At 47.8% G+C, this 18,466-nt stretch overlaps 1 protein-coding gene across 16 annotated transcripts in view; it reads left to right on the top strand.

The window, feature by feature from the left end:
* The window catches only part of CSK (C-terminal Src kinase), a 73,236-nt gene that overhangs the window by 12,796 nt on the left and 41,974 nt on the right, over positions 1-18,466 (top strand). For 2 of the 16 annotated variants that reach the window (XM_083399063.1, XM_083399062.1), the window contains exon 2: positions 3,413-3,463. The exons of 7 other annotated variants lie outside the window; for them this stretch is intronic. In XM_083399063.1, coding sequence (XP_083255189.1) covers positions 3,413-3,463 — 51 coding nt within the window. Of the gene's footprint in view, positions 1-3,412; positions 3,464-4,624; positions 4,765-15,683; positions 15,726-15,909; positions 16,099-18,466 lie in introns of those variants that run through there. 7 more of the 16 variants (XM_083399053.1, XM_083399068.1, XM_083399061.1 and 4 more) reach the window with 5 other exon arrangements.

Below are 18,466 nucleotides of genomic sequence, written 5' to 3'. Positions count from 1 at the left end.
CTCCTCCAGCACCAGAATTCAAAAGCATTGATTCTTCGGCAGTCAGCCTTCTTTATGGTCCAGCTCTCATTTCCATACATCACTACTGGGAAAACCATAGCTTGAACTATACGGACCTTTGTCAGCAAGGTGTATAGTACAATAATTAAATTATAAAATCCTAAAACACAGAACAGATGACCAGTGCTGATCAAATTAATTCCCTTGGCAATTTTCAGCAGGTCAGAATTGCAGCTTGCACCCATGAACATAGAACATGGGATACAGCCGTCTAGGAATACAGTTTTCCACATGCTGTGTCCACAAGTACCTCCCCTCTCCTCTCTCTCCCTCTCTGCAGGAGGAGGATCATGTGGTTAAGTCCTGGGAGAATATATCAAAGTTCTTAGCCTGCTTTCTAGACTGCAAGTAATTTTTCTGAGAAGAAAAGGGCTGTAGCTCAATGGCAGAGCAGCTGCTTTGGAAGCCGAAGGTCCTAGGTTCAACCCAGACCAACCCAGGTCCATGAATTTGTATGTGTCCACTCTGGGTAAAACTTGCTGGGATAAATCTCCATCTTCCTGTGATTCCTGGAACTGACTCTGATAAACACTCTTGGGAACCAACATTTCAAGGGTATGCGACGCGCAGTCTCTTGCTAGAGGAAGTGCACACTTTTGCAATTGCCTAGCTGCGGGAACAGGGTGAACATAAAAATCCTGCTGAGCGATTCATTTTAATTTTAATAGTTTTGTAGCAGGAACCCCCCCCCCATCATTCAGTTTGTACAAACTTCACACACACACCCACACTCACACACTACATACGCTACACTTCTGTTATAAATTCATAGAAAATCAACCATACATCGGATTTGCACTGTTCCACTTTTATTTTACTCCATGAAGGAAAGACTATAAAATGGGGAAGGTTTGACACAGGGCGCCATAGTCCCTTCACCATCCCAGCACATCCACAGGAGCCCTGCCCAGTTGCTATGCCAACCCTGATGATCCCAGACAGAAGACAATCAAAATCACAAAGAACTTGCATATGGGAGTGGATTCAGCATGATCAGATCTTCCCTCAGGGGGCAGGAAACTGCGACTACCTTTTGTCTTCAGAAAATGACTCATGGGGAGGGGGAGAAGGGAACCAGCCAGGTGACAGGACACTCAGGTTACCACCACAACTCCTCCCTCAACCCCTCCTTTCTGTAATGTATGCATGATGTTTCCGGGGGTGGGCTTGACCTAGAGGATGGGAATTTCAATAGTTTTTATAAGGTCTTGCACACCATTTTCTGGGTCTTTCCTCTCTCCTGTGAGTGAGGGGAACACCCTGCTGCAACAGTTCAATAAAGGCCAAGCCTACAGGATGCTGATTTGCTCCAATTTACTTTGGTTGGTGTCTTTACTTTTTGTCCAAGGGAGCCCTCGGATTTTTCCGGTAACAGTTTGATTTATTAAAAGGATTTTATCCCACTTTTTTATATAAAATATCAAAATTGTTGCCTCACCTAATTGGAATACTCGAGGATCACCCAGTCAGTTAATTGTTTTAAATCATCACAATATAGCTTCAAAATAGTGTTAAAGGCAACAGCGTGGTGATGTGGGAGCAGTCGATCAATAGCAGCAAGCACCTAATAAATATCCTGAACAGCAGACATCTGCCCCCCCCCCCGAAGTCTTTTTGAAGTTGAAGGATCTTTGCCATCCATCTGCTGGAGGACTGAAGAGAAAGGAGGGCAGCTGCAGGTCCTGGGGGAGATAGTTCCACCAAGAGCTGCCTTGTGCACTGCCAGACGTTTGGCTCCTGGGATGCCTCCACTGCCAGCCAGTTGCCTTTGTATGGTTTCTAACAAGAGTCTTTTCTGCCTCTTCCTGGCGGTGCATTGGGGATTGAACCTGCGACCTTGGGCATGCAGAGCAGGCGCTGCCACTGAGCCTGGGCCTTACCCCTCCCAGCTTGACCCGCTCTGCTCTACAGTGCCCCTCTGGAGGCGCTGGGGATTGAAGCTGAGTCCCCCTGTGTGGAAAGTGCAGGCTCGGATACTCAGCCTTGGTCCCTTGAGAGCCCTAGCGCAGTTACTGGAAAGTTCCTCTGAGGCATGAGCCACCAACTTTGACTCCTGGCCAACCTAGCAGTTTGAAAGCATGTCAAAGTGCAAGTAGATAAATAGGTACTGCTCTGGCAGGAAGGTAAATGGTGTTTCTGTGTTCTGCTCTGGTTTGCCAGAAGTGGTACACTAGCTCCCTTGGCCAGTAAAGCGAGATGAGCGCCGCAGCCCCGGAGTCGTCCGCGACTGGACTTAATGGTCAGGGGTCCCTTTACCTTACTGACTTGGAAGGTACCTTCACCTTCAGGATCTCGTGAAAGCACAGGAAAGAGCTGCTGTGCTGGTGTCTGTTCCCTGCCTGCTTTCTTTCTTTCTTTCTTTCTTTCTTTCTTTCTTTCTTTCTTTCTTTCTTTTTTGAAATATTTTTTATTAGAGATTTTCATGATCTACAAAGAACGTTCAATGTCTTTCTCTCTTTAGATCAGATTACAGTCATACCTCGGGTTAAAGTTGCTTCAGGTTGAGCGTTTTCGGGTTGCGCCCTGCGGCGACCCGGAAGTAACGGAACGCGTTACTTCCGGGTTTCGCCGCTCGCGCATGCGCAGACGGTCAGAATGACGTCACGTGCATGTGCAAAAGCAGCAAATCAGGATGTGAACGGGGCTTCAGGATGTGAACAGGGCTCCGGATCCCGTTCGCATCCAGAGGTACCACTGTACAGTATAAAGTCTTTTGGTTACGTTCAACGCAAAATGTAAAACAATGATTTCAAAGGTAGGGGAAGAGGGCAGAGGGTGGGTTGTGAACTTACACACTATCTTGTTGTTTTGTCAACTTGATATTTCATGTCAGTGTCGATTGAGTAGGTTTTCTTTCTGTATATTTGTTGGTTTATACAGTATTGGCGATGAGAGAAGATTAGGGAGGCAGGGCATGTTTATTTGCCTTTAATTGCCTTTGATAAACTGTAGTGAGATTTGTTTGTGTTTGTGGAAGGGGGGTATGGAATATTGGGTCAAGTTTGCCATATTGATCTGTATGCTGGTGGTAGATCCCTGCTATCATTGTTGTCAGTTTGAGCTCTGTGTGTAATAAAAGGGAGCTATACTGGGGTGAAGGTGTCCTCGTGTCAGTTTTAGTTTGTTGGTTAACTTTTCTAATAAGGCCATTTCCCATACAATTTGGTACCAATGGTCCATACTTACTCCGGACAAGTCTCTCCAGTGTCTAACTATTACGATTCTGGCTGCTGAGAGTAGATGGGTCATAAGCTCTTTATGGTGCAAGTGAGTGCTATTGTCTTGGAAAATATTTAATAGGGCCCATTCTGGGGTGGGTTCCAATACTTGTTTAGATATATATTTTTTGTAGGAGTGCTGTCCGAACCGGTTGGATTCTGGGACATTTCCACCACATGTGGAGGTATGTGCCTGTAGAAGTACAGCATTTCCAGCATTTTGGTAAGGTTCCTACATGTATTAATGCCAATTTCCTCAATGTCAGATGCAATCAATAGATAAGTTTCAAAGTAAGATCCCTTCTTTTGACTGAGATGGATTTAAAGGGAGGTTTGGACCACATTGTAGTCCATTGGGTAGAATTTATTTTGTAACCTATGTCATGTTCCCATTGTTTTTAATTGTGTCGCGTAAGATTGCAGGGTTGTGAAGCAGTATTGTGTATATTGCAGATACCACCCCCTACCATGTCCATCTGCCAACAAAAGAAGCCTTTCAAATGTGGTCAAGAGCCTAGTGGCCGCTGCTTTTACTGTTGGGATATTTAGGAAAGCATGTAGTTGATGATGTGTTAGTCAGGGTACTTGAATGTCCCCTAATTTATCCTGTATTTCCTGTGTTGATATGGGTTTATTGTTTATGTAGAAGTCTGCTAAACGGTACAGGCCTCTGGTTTGCCATGTTTCTATGTGAAAGGTTTGAGCTGCATGACGGGTGATGAGCCCAGGGGAATAGTGGGGATGGTGACAAGGTACCTTTTTTATGTTTCCAGGTCTTAAGCATGGGTAGTGTGAATCTATTCAGTGTTGAGGGGAGTTTTCTCAGCTCGCGTTGGAGGAATGGGAATGCAGTAGTGGGATTGTTTTCCAATGTGTGCTTCTCCAAGTGTACCCATTGTTTGGTCTTGTCTTCCAAAATGTATTGGATTATGCGGCACACTTGATTAGCGATGCAATGTTGGGAATTCCCCAACCCCCCTCTGAGGGTGGGGGGGGGGGAGGCACAAATATTTGGGGCTTATTCTTGACTTTTTGTTTGGGAAAATGAATGACTGTATTTTTTCTCTGCCATTTACATAATTGGATTGACGGAATCCAGATTGGAAAGGTTTGGAATAAGTAGGTTAATTTTGGGAGAATGATCATTTTGATCATGGCTATTTTATTTGAGGTGACGGGAGGTGACAGCCTGCGAGGCCTCACAACAGCAATGGGAGGTGGCAGCAGTAGCAATGGCGGCCTGCAAGGACTCACAGCAGTGACAGGAGGTGGCAGCAATAGCGGCTGCGGCCTGTGAGGCCTCATGGCTGTGACAGGGAGAGGTGGCGGCGTACTGCGAGGCCTCGTGGCAGTGACAAGAAATGTCAGCAGTAACGGCATTGGCCTGCGAGGCCTTGCAGTGGCGACCGGATTTGGAAGCAGAAGCGGCAGTGGCCTGCAAGTCCTCACAGCAGAGGCCTGAGGTGACATGCAGCAGTGGCAGGAGGTGACTGCAGTAGCGGCATCCTGTGAGGCCTTCAGGCAGTGACGGGAGATGGTGGCAATAGTGGCAGGCTGCGAGGCTTCATGGTGACACAAGCAGTGGGATTTCCAAGGCCTCACCATGGTGGGAAGAAGCGGTGGCAGCCTGCAAGTCCTCCTGGTGGTAGTGGGAGATGGTGGCAGAAGCTGGGGCAGCCTGCCTCCCTGAGGCCTTGCAGGCCACCTCTGCTTCTGCCACCATCTCCTGCTGCCACCACGACAAGGCCTTGCAGGCTGCTGCCATTTCTGCCACCTAGCAGGCCTGCTGGCAGTCTCAGGTTATTTGTATTCACTATGACTCAACACCGTACAGTGGTGCCTCACAAGACGAAATTAATCCGTTCCGCGAGTCTCTTCGTCTAGCGGTTTTTTCGTCTTGTGAAGCAACCCTATTAGCGGATTAGCGCTATTAGCGCTATTAGTGGTTTAGCGGCTATTAGCGGCTATTAAAGGCTTAAGGGATTAGCGGATTAGCTGTTAAAAGGCTATTAGCAGCTTAGTGCCTTAGAAAAAGGGGGTGGGGAGCGAAAAAACCCCTCAAGAATCGCAAGACATTTTCGTCTTGCGAAGCAAGCCCATAGAGAAATTCGTCCTGTGAAGCACCTCCAAAACGGAAAACCCTTTCGTCTAGCGGGTTTTCCGTCTTGCGAGGCATTCGTCTTGCGGGGCACCACTGTACTTTGGATTGTTCTGAATACCACCATTTGGTAGTCAAGCCCAAAACCAAAAGTCTCCTTTGGATTCATCTTGGCTTGCCTGCTACTGAAAGTGGCCATGAGGTGATTGATAATATCATCATTTATCAGTTTTAGACCCTTAGGTAGCAGTTGCCAGGACATTGTCCCGTTCGCCTCTGCGTAGTTCCTTCCTTATTTCAGATATTGTGATATATCAATATATTGCAATCTTTAACGCGATATTGAAAACCGGTTATCATCCAGCCCTAGCAGCCGCACTATGGTTTGCCAGATGGAAAGGCATCACACAGTTTTGCAGGGCCTCTGCAATTGCTTTGTCTTGCTTGCCCCTGCTCACATTAACATGAAGAATGGAGATTGGTAGAACCCATAGCACTGCTGCCTTTTCCCAGCGGTTGTATGTGATGTCATTTTTAGTTTATGGCATTTATATCCCACCTTTCCTCCAGGTGCTGAAGGTGGTGTGCTTGGTCCTCTTCCCCCTCCTCTCGGGTTTTAATACTGAGAGAGAAAGAGATTGTTCTGCTGGCATTAACACCCGGTGAGAGGGAGCAAAGATTGATAATGACTATAGGGCTGATGCGTTTCCCCAAAATTGGGGGTGCTGTCATTCCCCCAGCCCCTGCTTTAATGCCGGAAGAGAATGAAATTGTGTTGGCAGGGGTGTTAAAAGGCAAGAGATGATCCGCCAGACCTGCATTTCAAAGGTTAGTGCAGTGGAAAGAGTGGGAGGAGGAGTTACTTAATTTGCCACTGATTTCCATGTTTGCCATCATGAGTTTATGTATTGCCTTAGCATGTGCAGTTCCTTCATCTATTTAAGCTCGGCCACTGAAGACAATTGGAGCTGCTTGCTGCCTGAAGTTGTGGTTCCATCCCTTCAGATCACTACACCTTGTGCTGTCACTTGTGACGTTATTTTTTGCTGGGGCAGTAGAGTGTGTTAGGCCATCACAAGGTGGCTCAAAAGATTGATTTTACACTTGGTCCCTGATGCATTGCTTGGAGGGATCGTCTATAAACACAAACGCAGCCATCGGTTAAATTTGTAGTGTGCAAATTAATCTTCAAACTCTTCGGATCCTTTCTAATACTGCAAATTTATGGGTCTGCTGGCACAAGAGAGCTGAGTTAATTAGAAAGCTGCCTTTCTGGTTCATCTAGCTCAGTATTGTCTACCTACACTGACTGGCAGCTACTGCCCAGGCATTCAGGCAGGGAAATCTTCCTACAGAGACTGGGGGCAGAGTCTCAGGCCTTCTTTGTGGAAAGCACTTGCCAAGGAGAATCCTGAGAACTAGTTTGTGGAAGGTGCTGGGATTTGTAGTTGTGCGAGGCCAGCGCCCTTCACGGACTATGGTTCCCAGGATTCTCCATGGTTCTTGAAGTGGAATAAGAGTAATTTTAAACACCCAGTGCAACTGCGACCCAAGAGGGAAGCTTGCATTTCAAGATAGGCTTTGTTCCTCCTACCGCCTCTCTTTCCCAGTATTTTGTCAGCAGCAACAAAAACTCCACATGGCAGTCAGAAGTCCAGCCCAGCTCTTTAAAGGGGGAAGTATCTAAAATAGCTGAAAAGGGGAAGCAGCCCTCTCAGCAGGCAGGGCAAGGGCAAGCCAGCTGATAGGCATGCCGCTCTTCTCTTGGCTCACAGCTCTAGGGTGCTGTGACCCAGCGGCTCTTGCAGGCGGACTCATTCAGCCCTCAAGTCTGCCTCCGTGAAGGAAGGAAGTCGTAGGTGCTAAAAATGGAAACATTTTTTTAGGCCAGCCATTCAGAGAATCTCCCAGCAGTGACGCTTTTAATTGCTTGCAACCAGGCATAAAAAAACTCCCAAAAAACCCTGCCTGTCTTGTTGAATATTCATTGGGCAATAGTTAATTTCTGAATCTTCTAAATAAGTCAGCAACAAGAGCCTTTTTGCACTTTAATTTGCTGGTTATGTTTTACCGTGTTTCCCCTGCGGCCTGCTGTGGTTAAATCTGTAAATTGGAAAATGGAGAGATCCGAGTTTCTAAGCACTTTGGGGTATCTCATGGGCAAGGTGCAGGGAGCCAAAGGTAGTGCGGATGCCTCTAATACCTGACGTATCAATTGCATCAAGCATGACTGCTGCATGGTGTGTGTGAAGGTGCCTTGGGATGTAAATTGCAGTGCGGTTCACACAGTAGGTTCCACATGATTCAGCGGACAGGATCTTACCCTGTCACTGCTTGCCTGTAACCCTAGAGCAGGGGTCAGCAAGGTTTATCTTGCCTGGGCTGGATTAGTCCCGCCGAGATCTCTCTGTGGGCCGGATTGTGTGCCCCCCCCCCGTGATTTTCAGCGTCTGCGCATGCATAGATGCGATTTTCGGTGCTGCAGAAGTGAGTCCCCTCTGTTACGGTAAAATCTGGGTGCGAGGCTGCTCTGCCACCCAGCTCGTCGGACTAAGTCCGCGGGTCCCTGCGGAGGAAAATGAGCTCAGCCGGAGACAGGAGCAAACTGCAGAAGATCCAAGTTTATTGCGCAACAGGTTCAAGGCGAGATTGAACAGCGAGAAAGGGGTGACATGAACTTTTGAAACTTCCTCCATGTCCCAGAATACAGTGCAAGATACATCCCAGTTACATCATGAATACATTAAGAAGAGGTTGGGTTACGCAGATTACATCATGAATACATTAAGAAGAGGTTGGGTTACACAGGATTAACATATGGAGGAGGGAGGGGGGAATATGCAGAGCTGGAGATATGCGCAGATAAGCACATCCTGAGTACCCTATGAGAAGACAATGATCCATGTATGCATAGTCTGCCACCTGGCATTGCCCGGAGGAAAGGCTTGGCAGAGTGATTTGACAGGATTAGGGTCTTGACACCTTGCGTAAGGGATTATGGGAGGTGTCATGGAGTCCTAGAGAAATTGAGCAAATTGGCACGTTGATTTTCTATGAATTTTATAGATTTTAGTCCGTTTTGACATTGACAATTGGAAATAAATGGATATATTGTAGCGAAGAAGGAGGTGAAGAAGACATGCCCCCCCTTCCGCATCACCACGTTGTGCTGCGCTGGTTTAGCACAGCACGCAAGCGGGCAGCTCAGTTCGGGGGCGGATAGTGGGCCGGTCAAACGACCTCCAAGAATGTTTTACACCTTTCAAAAAGTTAAAGTAACAATAGATTAAAAACAAATTAGAACTCACATCAATTTTCTAAACATCTGGGGAGGCTTCTCTAAACAGGAATATTTTTAGCAGGCACCGAAAGGAGTACAGGGAAAGTAGCTTTCTGGAGTCGGTGCTGCCACACTAGAATATCGAGTTCTTACAAATATGGAACAGGTATTATGTGTGGGCACATACGGGGTAAGGTGATCTTGTTGGTACACTGGTCCCAAGCTGCTAAGGGCTTTTAGTAGCACCTGCCCCAGGAGCAAATCAGTAACCAGTGGCGATCTCTGAGCACAGGTATTATATGCTGACAAGGCCTCCTGTCAGCAATCGTGCTGCAGCATTCTGCACTCACTGCAGAAGCCCCACATAGAGCATATTGGGATAATGCAGCCCAATCCTGCGTTCCAGTGTTAGCATGGGTGGGGTCTGAGGTCTCTTTTTCACATGTTAAGAGCAAAATAGGGAGAGATTACAGCCAATGGGTATGAAGGAGGCACAGAACAGGACAGCTGAGGCTGTTCTTGCAGAAGGTCAAATGGTCATTTCCGGCACCAAATGATGATACATGCTCCAGTTTATTGAAGAATGCTGGGACAGGTTGTGATGTCGGCAGCTTTTTAAAACAAAACAAGTTGCAGTCTAAATTCTTACGCCGTGATCCATGCAGACAGAATGCAGAAATTCTTGTTGGCTTCTTGGGATAGTTGCAAAACTTTATGTGAAAATGCTGGTCTTTACCTGTTTCCTTATTTTTTGTTTTCTGCACTTGTATCCAGTGATAACTTCCCCCTCTCCTATGGGCAAAGTTGAAGCATGAAGTCAAGACAACTGAAAGGCATTGAGGAAATGCGAAATGAGGCAATTCCTGCTTTTAAGGGCGAGCGCGTCAAACTTTCACTGATGTTTAGGAAGGATCTTGGGGTCTTAGGTGACCACAATCTTAGCACATGAGTCAGCAGTGTGATGCATCAGCAAAAAAAAAAGCGCTAATGCAATTCTAAGCTGCATCAATAAAAGTATAGTGTCCAGATTAAGAGAAACCACAGTTTCACCCTATCCTGCCTTGTTCATATCCCTCTTGGAGTCCTATGTCCAGGACTGGGCACCACAATTTACAGAGGATATTGACAAGCTGGGTGATCAAGGGTCTGGAAACCAAGCCTAATGAGGAACAGTGGAAAGAGTTGGGTATGTTTAGCCTGGAGAAGAGGAGACTGAGAGGAGATAAGATAGCCATCTTTAAGTATCTTAAGGGCTGTCACGTGGAAGAGGGAGCAAACTTGCTTTCTCCTGTTCCTGGAGGGTTCACATTCCAAGAAAGGAAGTTCTTCTGACTAAACTCTAGGAAGAGCATTCTGAGGGTAAGAACCATTCAACAGTGGAGGTTAGATGGCCATCTGTCAGGGATTTTTTAGTTGTGATTTCAGGCCTTTGGTCAGGGCGCAGCCTGACCCCCTCCTCTGGCAATCTGCACAGAATCTTGCTTAATGGTTGCCATCAATTTGATTTTGATTAATTTTTATAGTGAAAGGTTTTTAGAATGTTGATTGTTTTAATTGTTGTTAGCCGCCCTGAGCCCAGCTTTGGCTGGGGAGGGCGGGGTATAAATAAATTTTTTTATTATTATTATTATTATTATTACAGGGGATTCGACTAGATGGAGTCCCTTCAAACTCCACAATTCTGTGTTCTCTTGGAACATTTGACTAAGTAGTGGAGAGGACAGAACGAGATTAATGCTCGTTTGAGTCCTGCCAGTGCTAGGAAGCCTGCAGCGCCATGAGATTGAGAGTTGGCAGATTTTTAGATTACGGTCTAGACACTTGTGGCGTAGCAAAACCTGGGCCCTTTACTGCATGTAAGATAAGCATCCAAGCACTAATTTTATGTGAAAGAATACGCTGTCTCCTACCCAGCGTCAGAGCACTCTATTCCTTGACTAGAGGGTGAGTTTCCTGTATTTTTGTTTATAGGCAATTAAATTACTTGCCAATTAGACTGAGTCAAAATTTAATTTTGAAATGGCTCAGAGATACGAGGACCAAATGCACTCGGCTCCCTTTGCAAGTTGCTGGGCTGCGTAAAAGCAGCAACAGAAACAAAATCATCAACTTTGTTGGCTGGAGGCTACCAGGTGCGCAGAGCCGGCATTGTAGGTTTTTTGGACTGGCAAATCTGCCCTTGAGAAAAACAGCATCCTGTTAGCTTACTTAATAGTGAACTCACCCTTTAAATAGGGGACACGGGTGGCGCTGTGGTCTAAACCACAGAGCCTAGGGCTTGCCGATTGGAAGGTCAGCGGTTCGAATCCCCGTGACGGGGCGAGCTCCCGTTGCTCGGTCCCAGCTCCCACCCACCTAGCAATTTGAAAGCACGTTAAAGTGCAAGTAGATAAATAGGTACCGCTCCGGCAGGAAGGTAAACGGTGTTTTCGTGCGCTGCTCTGGTTCACCGGTCATGACCTGGAAGCTGTAACCCGGCTCCCTCGGCCAGTAAAGCGAGATGAGCACCGCAACCCCAGAGTCGTCCGTGACTGGACTTAACAGTCAGGGGTCCCTTTACCTCACCCATACATGTGCTTATATGGATAAAGCTGGGCCATCCATGCTCAAGAAGGGAGGTGTCAACAGACTTTGGTGAGGGGAATCCCAAGGTTTACAGAAATGCAAAATATTTAAGGAAAACCCTTGAGGAGGGGAAGCCCCTCCCCCATTAGAACTGTGCATGCTTGGAATACTGATTGTTGGATAGGAGGGGGGAAACCACAACAGGAAACCTGGATGGGAGGATGGAATGGAGTTCCTTGGTAAAGGGCATGGTTGGCCCTGGACGGGAACACTACACACTGCAACATTCTGTTGCAGGCACCATCTTTTTTGAAAAACAAAATATTAGTCTAGTTGTGACGTAAGGAATGTTGCTTCTCATGCTCTTTTTTACAGTCATAAATTGTTTACTTAAAAACAAGGGCTTTGCTAAATTAAAATAAAACAAAAGCTCCAGTTTATTATATTTTTCCTGACATTTTCTTGTTCCCTGTTTGTTACTTTGATTGGTATGATCTGTTGGGTTTTGACTGTGTGTGTATTTATAAATACTACTGTCTTGCCATACCATAAAATATAAGGGCAGTGTGCAAATTTAAAATGTGAAACACCATTTAAAAAATAAAAATGCAGATTATCATTAAGATGACTGCCTAATCAAAACTAAAAGCATAAACAGCTGCAAAGGCTTGTTACCAAGACAAAAGCGAGGATTTCTGCCGAATCTTTGCTGGAATAGTGTTCCAGAGCATGGGATCAATGACACCCAAAATGTTGACAAGTGTTGGATTTTGTTGCAAGAAACCTTGAGTGACTCATACTGAGGAAGAAACATCTGTTAAACAATTTTATTAAATAAATGTTATTTATTATTCAGACTTTAACTTTGCCCTTCCACCTTTTCCCCCCTTTTCTTCCTAATGTCTCAACAAATGAAACTGATCTGTAGAAAATTTTACTGGGGGGGGGGGAGAGAGAGACATTGCACATACTTTAGTAAACCAAGAAAATCTTTAATAAAAATACATTAAAAAAAACAAACCTTTGCCCTTCCATCAAGTTATATTACTGAGACTTTGCCCTTCAGTGAATTTATCTCAGTAGCTTATGATAAACGGGGATTGTCTACCTTTTCAGGTCCATTTGGATTTTTGAGTGGGTGCCATGCCCTCTGGGTGCTGGAGTAGAGTTACGGTAATTGAAGCCTTGGAAAGTGCATAGAGCTGGAAGAGGGAAGTGGGAGAGGAGACGGTCACTGCTCCAACTTCCTCATTCAGTTCCAGGGTTTTTCTCAAAGGAAGAAAGGGTAACCACTCATACCGAGGGGGCAGTGAAAAAGAGAAGGTTCAGAGACTTTGTGGGCACCAGGGGAAAGACATGAACGTCACCCCCATGTTGGCAAACCGTCCATTAGAAAGCAGATGAAAGTAATATGTGAAAATAAGCTTAAAATAGCAAGTTGGTGAAAGTAGCATTAAATACACAAGACAGAATAAAGCAAGAGTTGACATTTAAAAGGAGAGGAAACCTGGGGAAATGGGAAGGAAAGGCCCTCTTCAGGGCATCGGTGAAGACACATGAGTGGGCACCCGGTTCACCTCTGTGAGGTAAAGGTAAAGGTACCCCTGCCCGTACGGGCCAGTCTTGACAGACTCTAGGGTTGTGCGCCCATCTCACTCAAGAGGCCGAGGCCCAGCGCTGTCCGCAGACACTTCCGGGTCACGTGGCCAACGTGACATTGCTGCTCTGGCGAGCCAGAGCCGCACACGGAAACGCCGTTTACCTTCCCGCTAGTAAGCGGTCCCTATTTATCTACTTGCACCCAGGGGTGCTTTCGAATTGCTAGGTTGGCAGGCGCTGGGACCGAACAACGGGAGCGCACCCCGCCGCGGGGATTCGAACCGCCGACCTTTCGATCGGCAAGCCCTAGGCGCTGAGGTTTTACCCACAGCGCCACCCGCATCCCTCACAGCGCCACTCGCATCCCTAACAGCATTCTAGATATACTCTAAACTAGGGGTCAGCAAACGTTTTCAGCAGGGGGCCGGTCCACTGTCCCTCAGACCTTGTGGGGGGCCAGACTATATTGGGGGGGGGGGTGATGCAAGAGCACCACGAGCCCTGGTGGCTGCTTACCTGTTTCTTGTGAGCAGCAGGAGCTGGTGGCGGCGGCAGTGGGGGGGGGGGATGAGTGGTACGTGAAAGGGCTCTGGAGAGGGGCTGCTTAAAATGGCAACCGCTGGAGCACTGCTGTTGCTGGCACCAACAAAGCCCAGCCCCCTTCCTCCTCTAGGCAGGGCAGGGAGAAGCCAAAAGGAGGGAGGGAGGGAGGAGGTGGCATGGCCGCAGCCGAGGGAGGGAGAGGGAAGGAACGTGTGAGCTGGCGATCCACGTGGCGATTCCTGGACCGTGCATGGGTCAGATCCAGAAGGCAATTGGGCCTGAACTGGCCCACTGGCCTTAGTTTGCCTACCCATGCTCTAAACAGAACCACATGCAGATCTCTGTGTGAATGCCACACATCCAAACATGGATATTTTCTTATTAAGGCAAGCAAATGACTTAAAGCTTGCTACTGACACCAGGAAATTTGGAACAAAATATCCCAAAAGTCCTTATCTGTGCTTGCAGTTTCTTTCTGAAACAGAGCTCACAGGGTGCATGGCAATTTAGCACATGAAAAGTATGTTTGCGGGTGGGAAGGATTGGACCCTTCCACCACACCCCACTCTCCTGGATTCCCCTAGCAGTCACATGTTCGCTGCATTTTATCTGAGCTCCTTGTAGGGCAGGTGGGATATAAATTTGTATTTTATTTATTTATTAAATTTATATACCACCCTTCATCCGTTGATCACAAGGTAAAAATACAATATAAAAACACAAAATACACAATAAAACCAAATCGAAAAAAGGGGGGAACCACCCCTCCCACAAGCACATTTAAAAGGTGATAGGATGTTTATCAGCCAAAGACCTGGTTAAACTGTCCAATAAATGCCATCAATAAAAATGAAAACTAAATGTCAGGATGGGGGCAGTAGCAGTCCCTAGTGGCAAAAGCCTCTTCCTTAGTGGGCAGCCAGGGTCAGGGAGAGCTGGGTTCAAGTCATTGCTCAGCTGACTTTGGCCAAGGCCAGCCTTTGCCAACCCAGGAAGGTGCCTGACCCTGAGTCAGACCACTGGCCCCTTAAGCTCCATATTGTCCACACTGACAGGCAGCAGTTCTTCAGGTCTCAGTGTTTCCGACAGGGTGTCTTCCAGCCCCACCTGGACACGCAGCCATGGCTTGAACCCGGGTTCTTCTGCATGCCAAGCAGCGACTCTGCCTCTGAGCTAACAGTTCATTCCACTTGACCCTCCCAAGGAGTTTATGCACCTTTATTATCACGGCCAGAGTTCATTTTCCAAACCTCTGCCTGCTTGGGGTCTTCAGTCACTCCTCCAGGACAATAAAATCCCTCCTTTTAGCTTATCGCATGGACCCCTTTTGCTGCGGCACTGAGGAAATACAATAAGAACAATAATTCCTGCCAAGCCATGCATATTTTTCCCCCTTTGGAATCAAGGAAAGCACACTGGGCTGTTGTTGGTTTTTTATGCAAAATCTACCGTTTCTCTTCCCTTTTAGTGCTCTGTGTTCTTCCTTCCATTCCCCTCTCCCCTATCCTGGCTCCCCTGCCACCACAAAAAATAAGGTAAAATTGCAGATTTGATTCGCTCTTAATCCTTAGCAATTTGGCAAGTTTCAGCGGATGTTGGATCCTGCTGCAGCTTTGGAAATAGAACCAAAGGCTTGCAGGTGAAATTGCCATTATTCTATTCTCCCCTCCCCACCATATTGAGGAAGAGCCTCTCTTTGGATTGGGCCTGGGGGTGAGAGTCCAGCCTGAGTGAGCTGGCCACTTGCAACATGGAAGAATGTGTGTGAGAGAGTGAGATATGGGAACCACTTTCCAATGTCTGTAGGGCTGAAGGTTGAGCCGGCTTGTGTTCTGCTGCTCCTGAGGGCAGGAACCTTCCTTGGAGAGCTTTTAAGCAGTCCTCTGCCAGGGATTCTTTAGCTCTGATTCCTGCATTGCAGGGGGTTGGGCCGGATGGCCTCTGGAGACCCCTTCCAACTCTACCATCCTGGTGTGTGCATGCTTGTGGCGGCGGCGAACGGCTCTTTGAAACCACCCCTGGCGGACGTGGGCAGTTGCCGTGGAGCTGGTCCCTGTGGGTTTCCGGAGAACTGGCGGGCGGCGTGAGAATCCTGGCTTACCGCAGTTTCAGCTTTTCTGCCGCGGCTGCTGCAGGCAGGCAGGCTCTCTGCTGCTTCCCGCCTGCTCTCCCTTCCCCCACCTTCCCCCCTCCCCAGAGCCGCAAGAGAGAAGAGGATGTGAGTGTGTGTGTGTGTGTGTGTGTGTGTGTGTCTGAAGCGGCGCCGTCTTCCAAGTGCACCCCGACAGTTGTCATGTATCCTTGGTTCCTTGCTCCACTTGTTATATAACACAAGATGCTTCTCAGCTTCTGTTCTGGTCTTGTAAGTGCTCCTTCCTTTTTCTCCCCTCTTTTTTCAAGATCCACCCCTGCTGCTGCTGCTGCTGCTCTTCCCAGCCCACCTCCATCCCTCTTTCTTCCTTTAAAAATTCATCTGTAATTCAAGTTGGCCGAGAAGCCGCTGGCTAGGCCCCACGACGCAGCGCTCCTCCTCCTCCTCCTCCGCCACATGGACCCGGTGAATGCTGGGCGCTACCCAAACGGGGAGCGAACTGGCGGGGCCGCTGTTGCTCTTTGCCTTGATGGCTGCAGGCTCTGAATCGGCAGAAAGTGGGAGAGGAGGCCGGCTGCATGGGGCTTCGAGGCTTGTGCAGAAGGGCAGGCGCAGCCTGGAGGGCGATGGGGAGTGGTGGCAGGTGAGGCTTTTCCTTCCCACCTGGTCCTCCAGCTGGTCATGTCTGCCTTGACAGGTAATTGGAAGAGAGCAGCAACAGCAGCGGAGGGAGGGAGGGAGGGAGTGGGGTTGGGCAGGGCCAGGGCTGTGTCGGAGGGATGGTAGTGGGTACAGAACACCTGCTTGGCATGCAAAGGGGCCCCACTTTGATCCCTGCTGGCATCTCCCATTCAGACAGGGGTGGGGTACCTCCTCCCCACCTTCATTGATGGGCGGCCACCCAGGGGCCATATGCTGATAGCGGTGGGCCCAACCAGGGGCAGAGGTGAGTGTCGTGACAGAGATTGGTTGGATGTCAGAGTTCGGATGCTTTAGTTGTGATTCCTGCATTTCAGGGGGTTGGACTCGATGGCCCTTTGGAGTCGCTTTCAACTTTAAAATTCTATGTAACCTTACCTTTTTGGACAATAGGCTTGCTTTGCAAATAATAATAATAATAATAATAATAATAATAATAATAATAATAAATTTTATTTATACCCCGCCCTCCCCAGCCAAAGCTGGGCTCAGGGCGGCTAACAACAATCAAAATAATCCAACATTCTAAAAACCTTTCATTATAAAAATTAATTAAATTCAAATTGATGGCAACCATTAAGTAAGATTCTGTGCAGATTGCCAGAGGAGGGGGTCAGGCTGCGCCCTGACCAAAGGCCTGGTGGAACAGCTCTGTCTTACAGGCCCTGCGGAAAGATGTCAGGTCCTGCAGGGCCCTAGTCTCTTGTGACAGAACATTCCACCAGATTGGAGCTGCGGTCGAGAAGGCCCTGGCTCTAGTTGAGGCCAGCCTAACCTCTCTGAGGCCTGGGATCTTCAGGATATTTTTATTTGCAGACCGTAAGTTCTTCTGTGGGACATACCAGGAGATAATTTATTATTACAGTAGTACCTCAGGATGAGAATGGGATCTGTTCCGGAGCCCATTTCGCATCCTGAAGCAAACGCAACCCGCGACTGCACGTGTGCGGGTCGTGATTCTCTGTTTCCGCGCATGCGCGGGACGTAATTTTGAGCGAAACCCAGAAGTAACACGCTCCGTTACTTCCGGGTCGCCGCGGAGCGCAACCCAAAAGTGCTCATCCTGAAGCATATTCAACCCGAGGTATGACTGTATTATTTATACTCCGCCTATCTGGCTGGGTTTCCGCAGACACTCTGGGCGGCTTCCAACCGAATATTAAAAACAATACAGCGTCAGACATTAAAAACTTCCCTAAACAGGGCCGCCTTCAGTTGGCTTTAAAAAGTAAAATAGTTGTTTATTGCCTTGACATCTGCACACACATGCTCCTCCCTCCAGGCAACTCATAGGCATTCTCAGAGTTTGGGGGCAAATTCCTCCTGGGCAACAACACTTGCAGAGATTGTGAAGGAGGGCTGGTAAGGCTTAGGAAGAGTCCTGAGGGCCAGGTGAAGTGACTCCCAACCTCTGACTTAAAATGCTTTGGTAGCAGGTGATCAGAAAGGTCTGTGCATGAAACCCTGGAGAGCTGCTACCATTCAGAGCAGACTGTACTGGGCTAGGTGGACCAAACAGCCTGACCTCGAATAAGGAGCTTGGCTGTGTGCCAGCTTCTCATCCAGCTGGAATACGCTTCGTTATTTGTACATTTGTTTGTAAGAGGTGCTTGGGGGGGGGGGCAGCCCTTATTTGCCTGGAAGGTATTCTAATCTCCAGTATTAGGGAGCCAGCTGTTGTTCAGGGATGAAAGAGAGGCACTCTGCACATGCTCTTGTCTGAGTTATTCTTGTCTTGCTGTCCCAGGAGCAGAGTCTGCTCTTAAGCACTGTATTTCACAGGCAGCATTTATTATGTCCCCCTTTTACATTTTACCTTCCTCCAAGGAGCCCAGTTGCACTCCTTTCCTCTCCTCTCAACAACCTTGTAAGGTAGGCTTGAGGGTTAGTACTGTCGCAAGGTTGCCCAATGAGCTTTGTGGCCGAGTGGGGATTTGGGCCAAGGTCTCCAGGTACTGTGTCTGCTGTGCCACATGGGGAGAAGCTCTCAAGATGCTCCTTCCAAAACAACGTGCCCAGATTTGCTCCTTAAAGGGAAGAGGATGCAATGCAGAATTGAGTGATTGCGTTGTTAGGAAGATTCTTTATTGCACATTCTTTCAGAATTGTTTGCAGGGGAGTTAGATTCCGTCACATCAAAACAAGGGTTATCCCACACTTTCCAGTGCGTCTCCCTGTAAATTTCCTTTATTGCAAAAAGTTTGGCGGGGCGGGGGGAAGCAAGTTTGTTGCACAAGGGCCTCAGCGCCAAGTTGAACTGCACAACTTGTTGTGCCACCATAGGGTGGAATCCCTCTCCCCAATAGTGGCTT

Source organism: Podarcis tiliguerta, assembly GCF_965153285.1.
Source record: "Podarcis tiliguerta genome assembly, chromosome: 9".
Lineage (NCBI taxonomy): Eukaryota > Metazoa > Chordata > Lepidosauria > Squamata > Lacertidae > Podarcis > Podarcis tiliguerta.
This window is presented reverse-complemented; position numbering and strand designations above follow the sequence as displayed.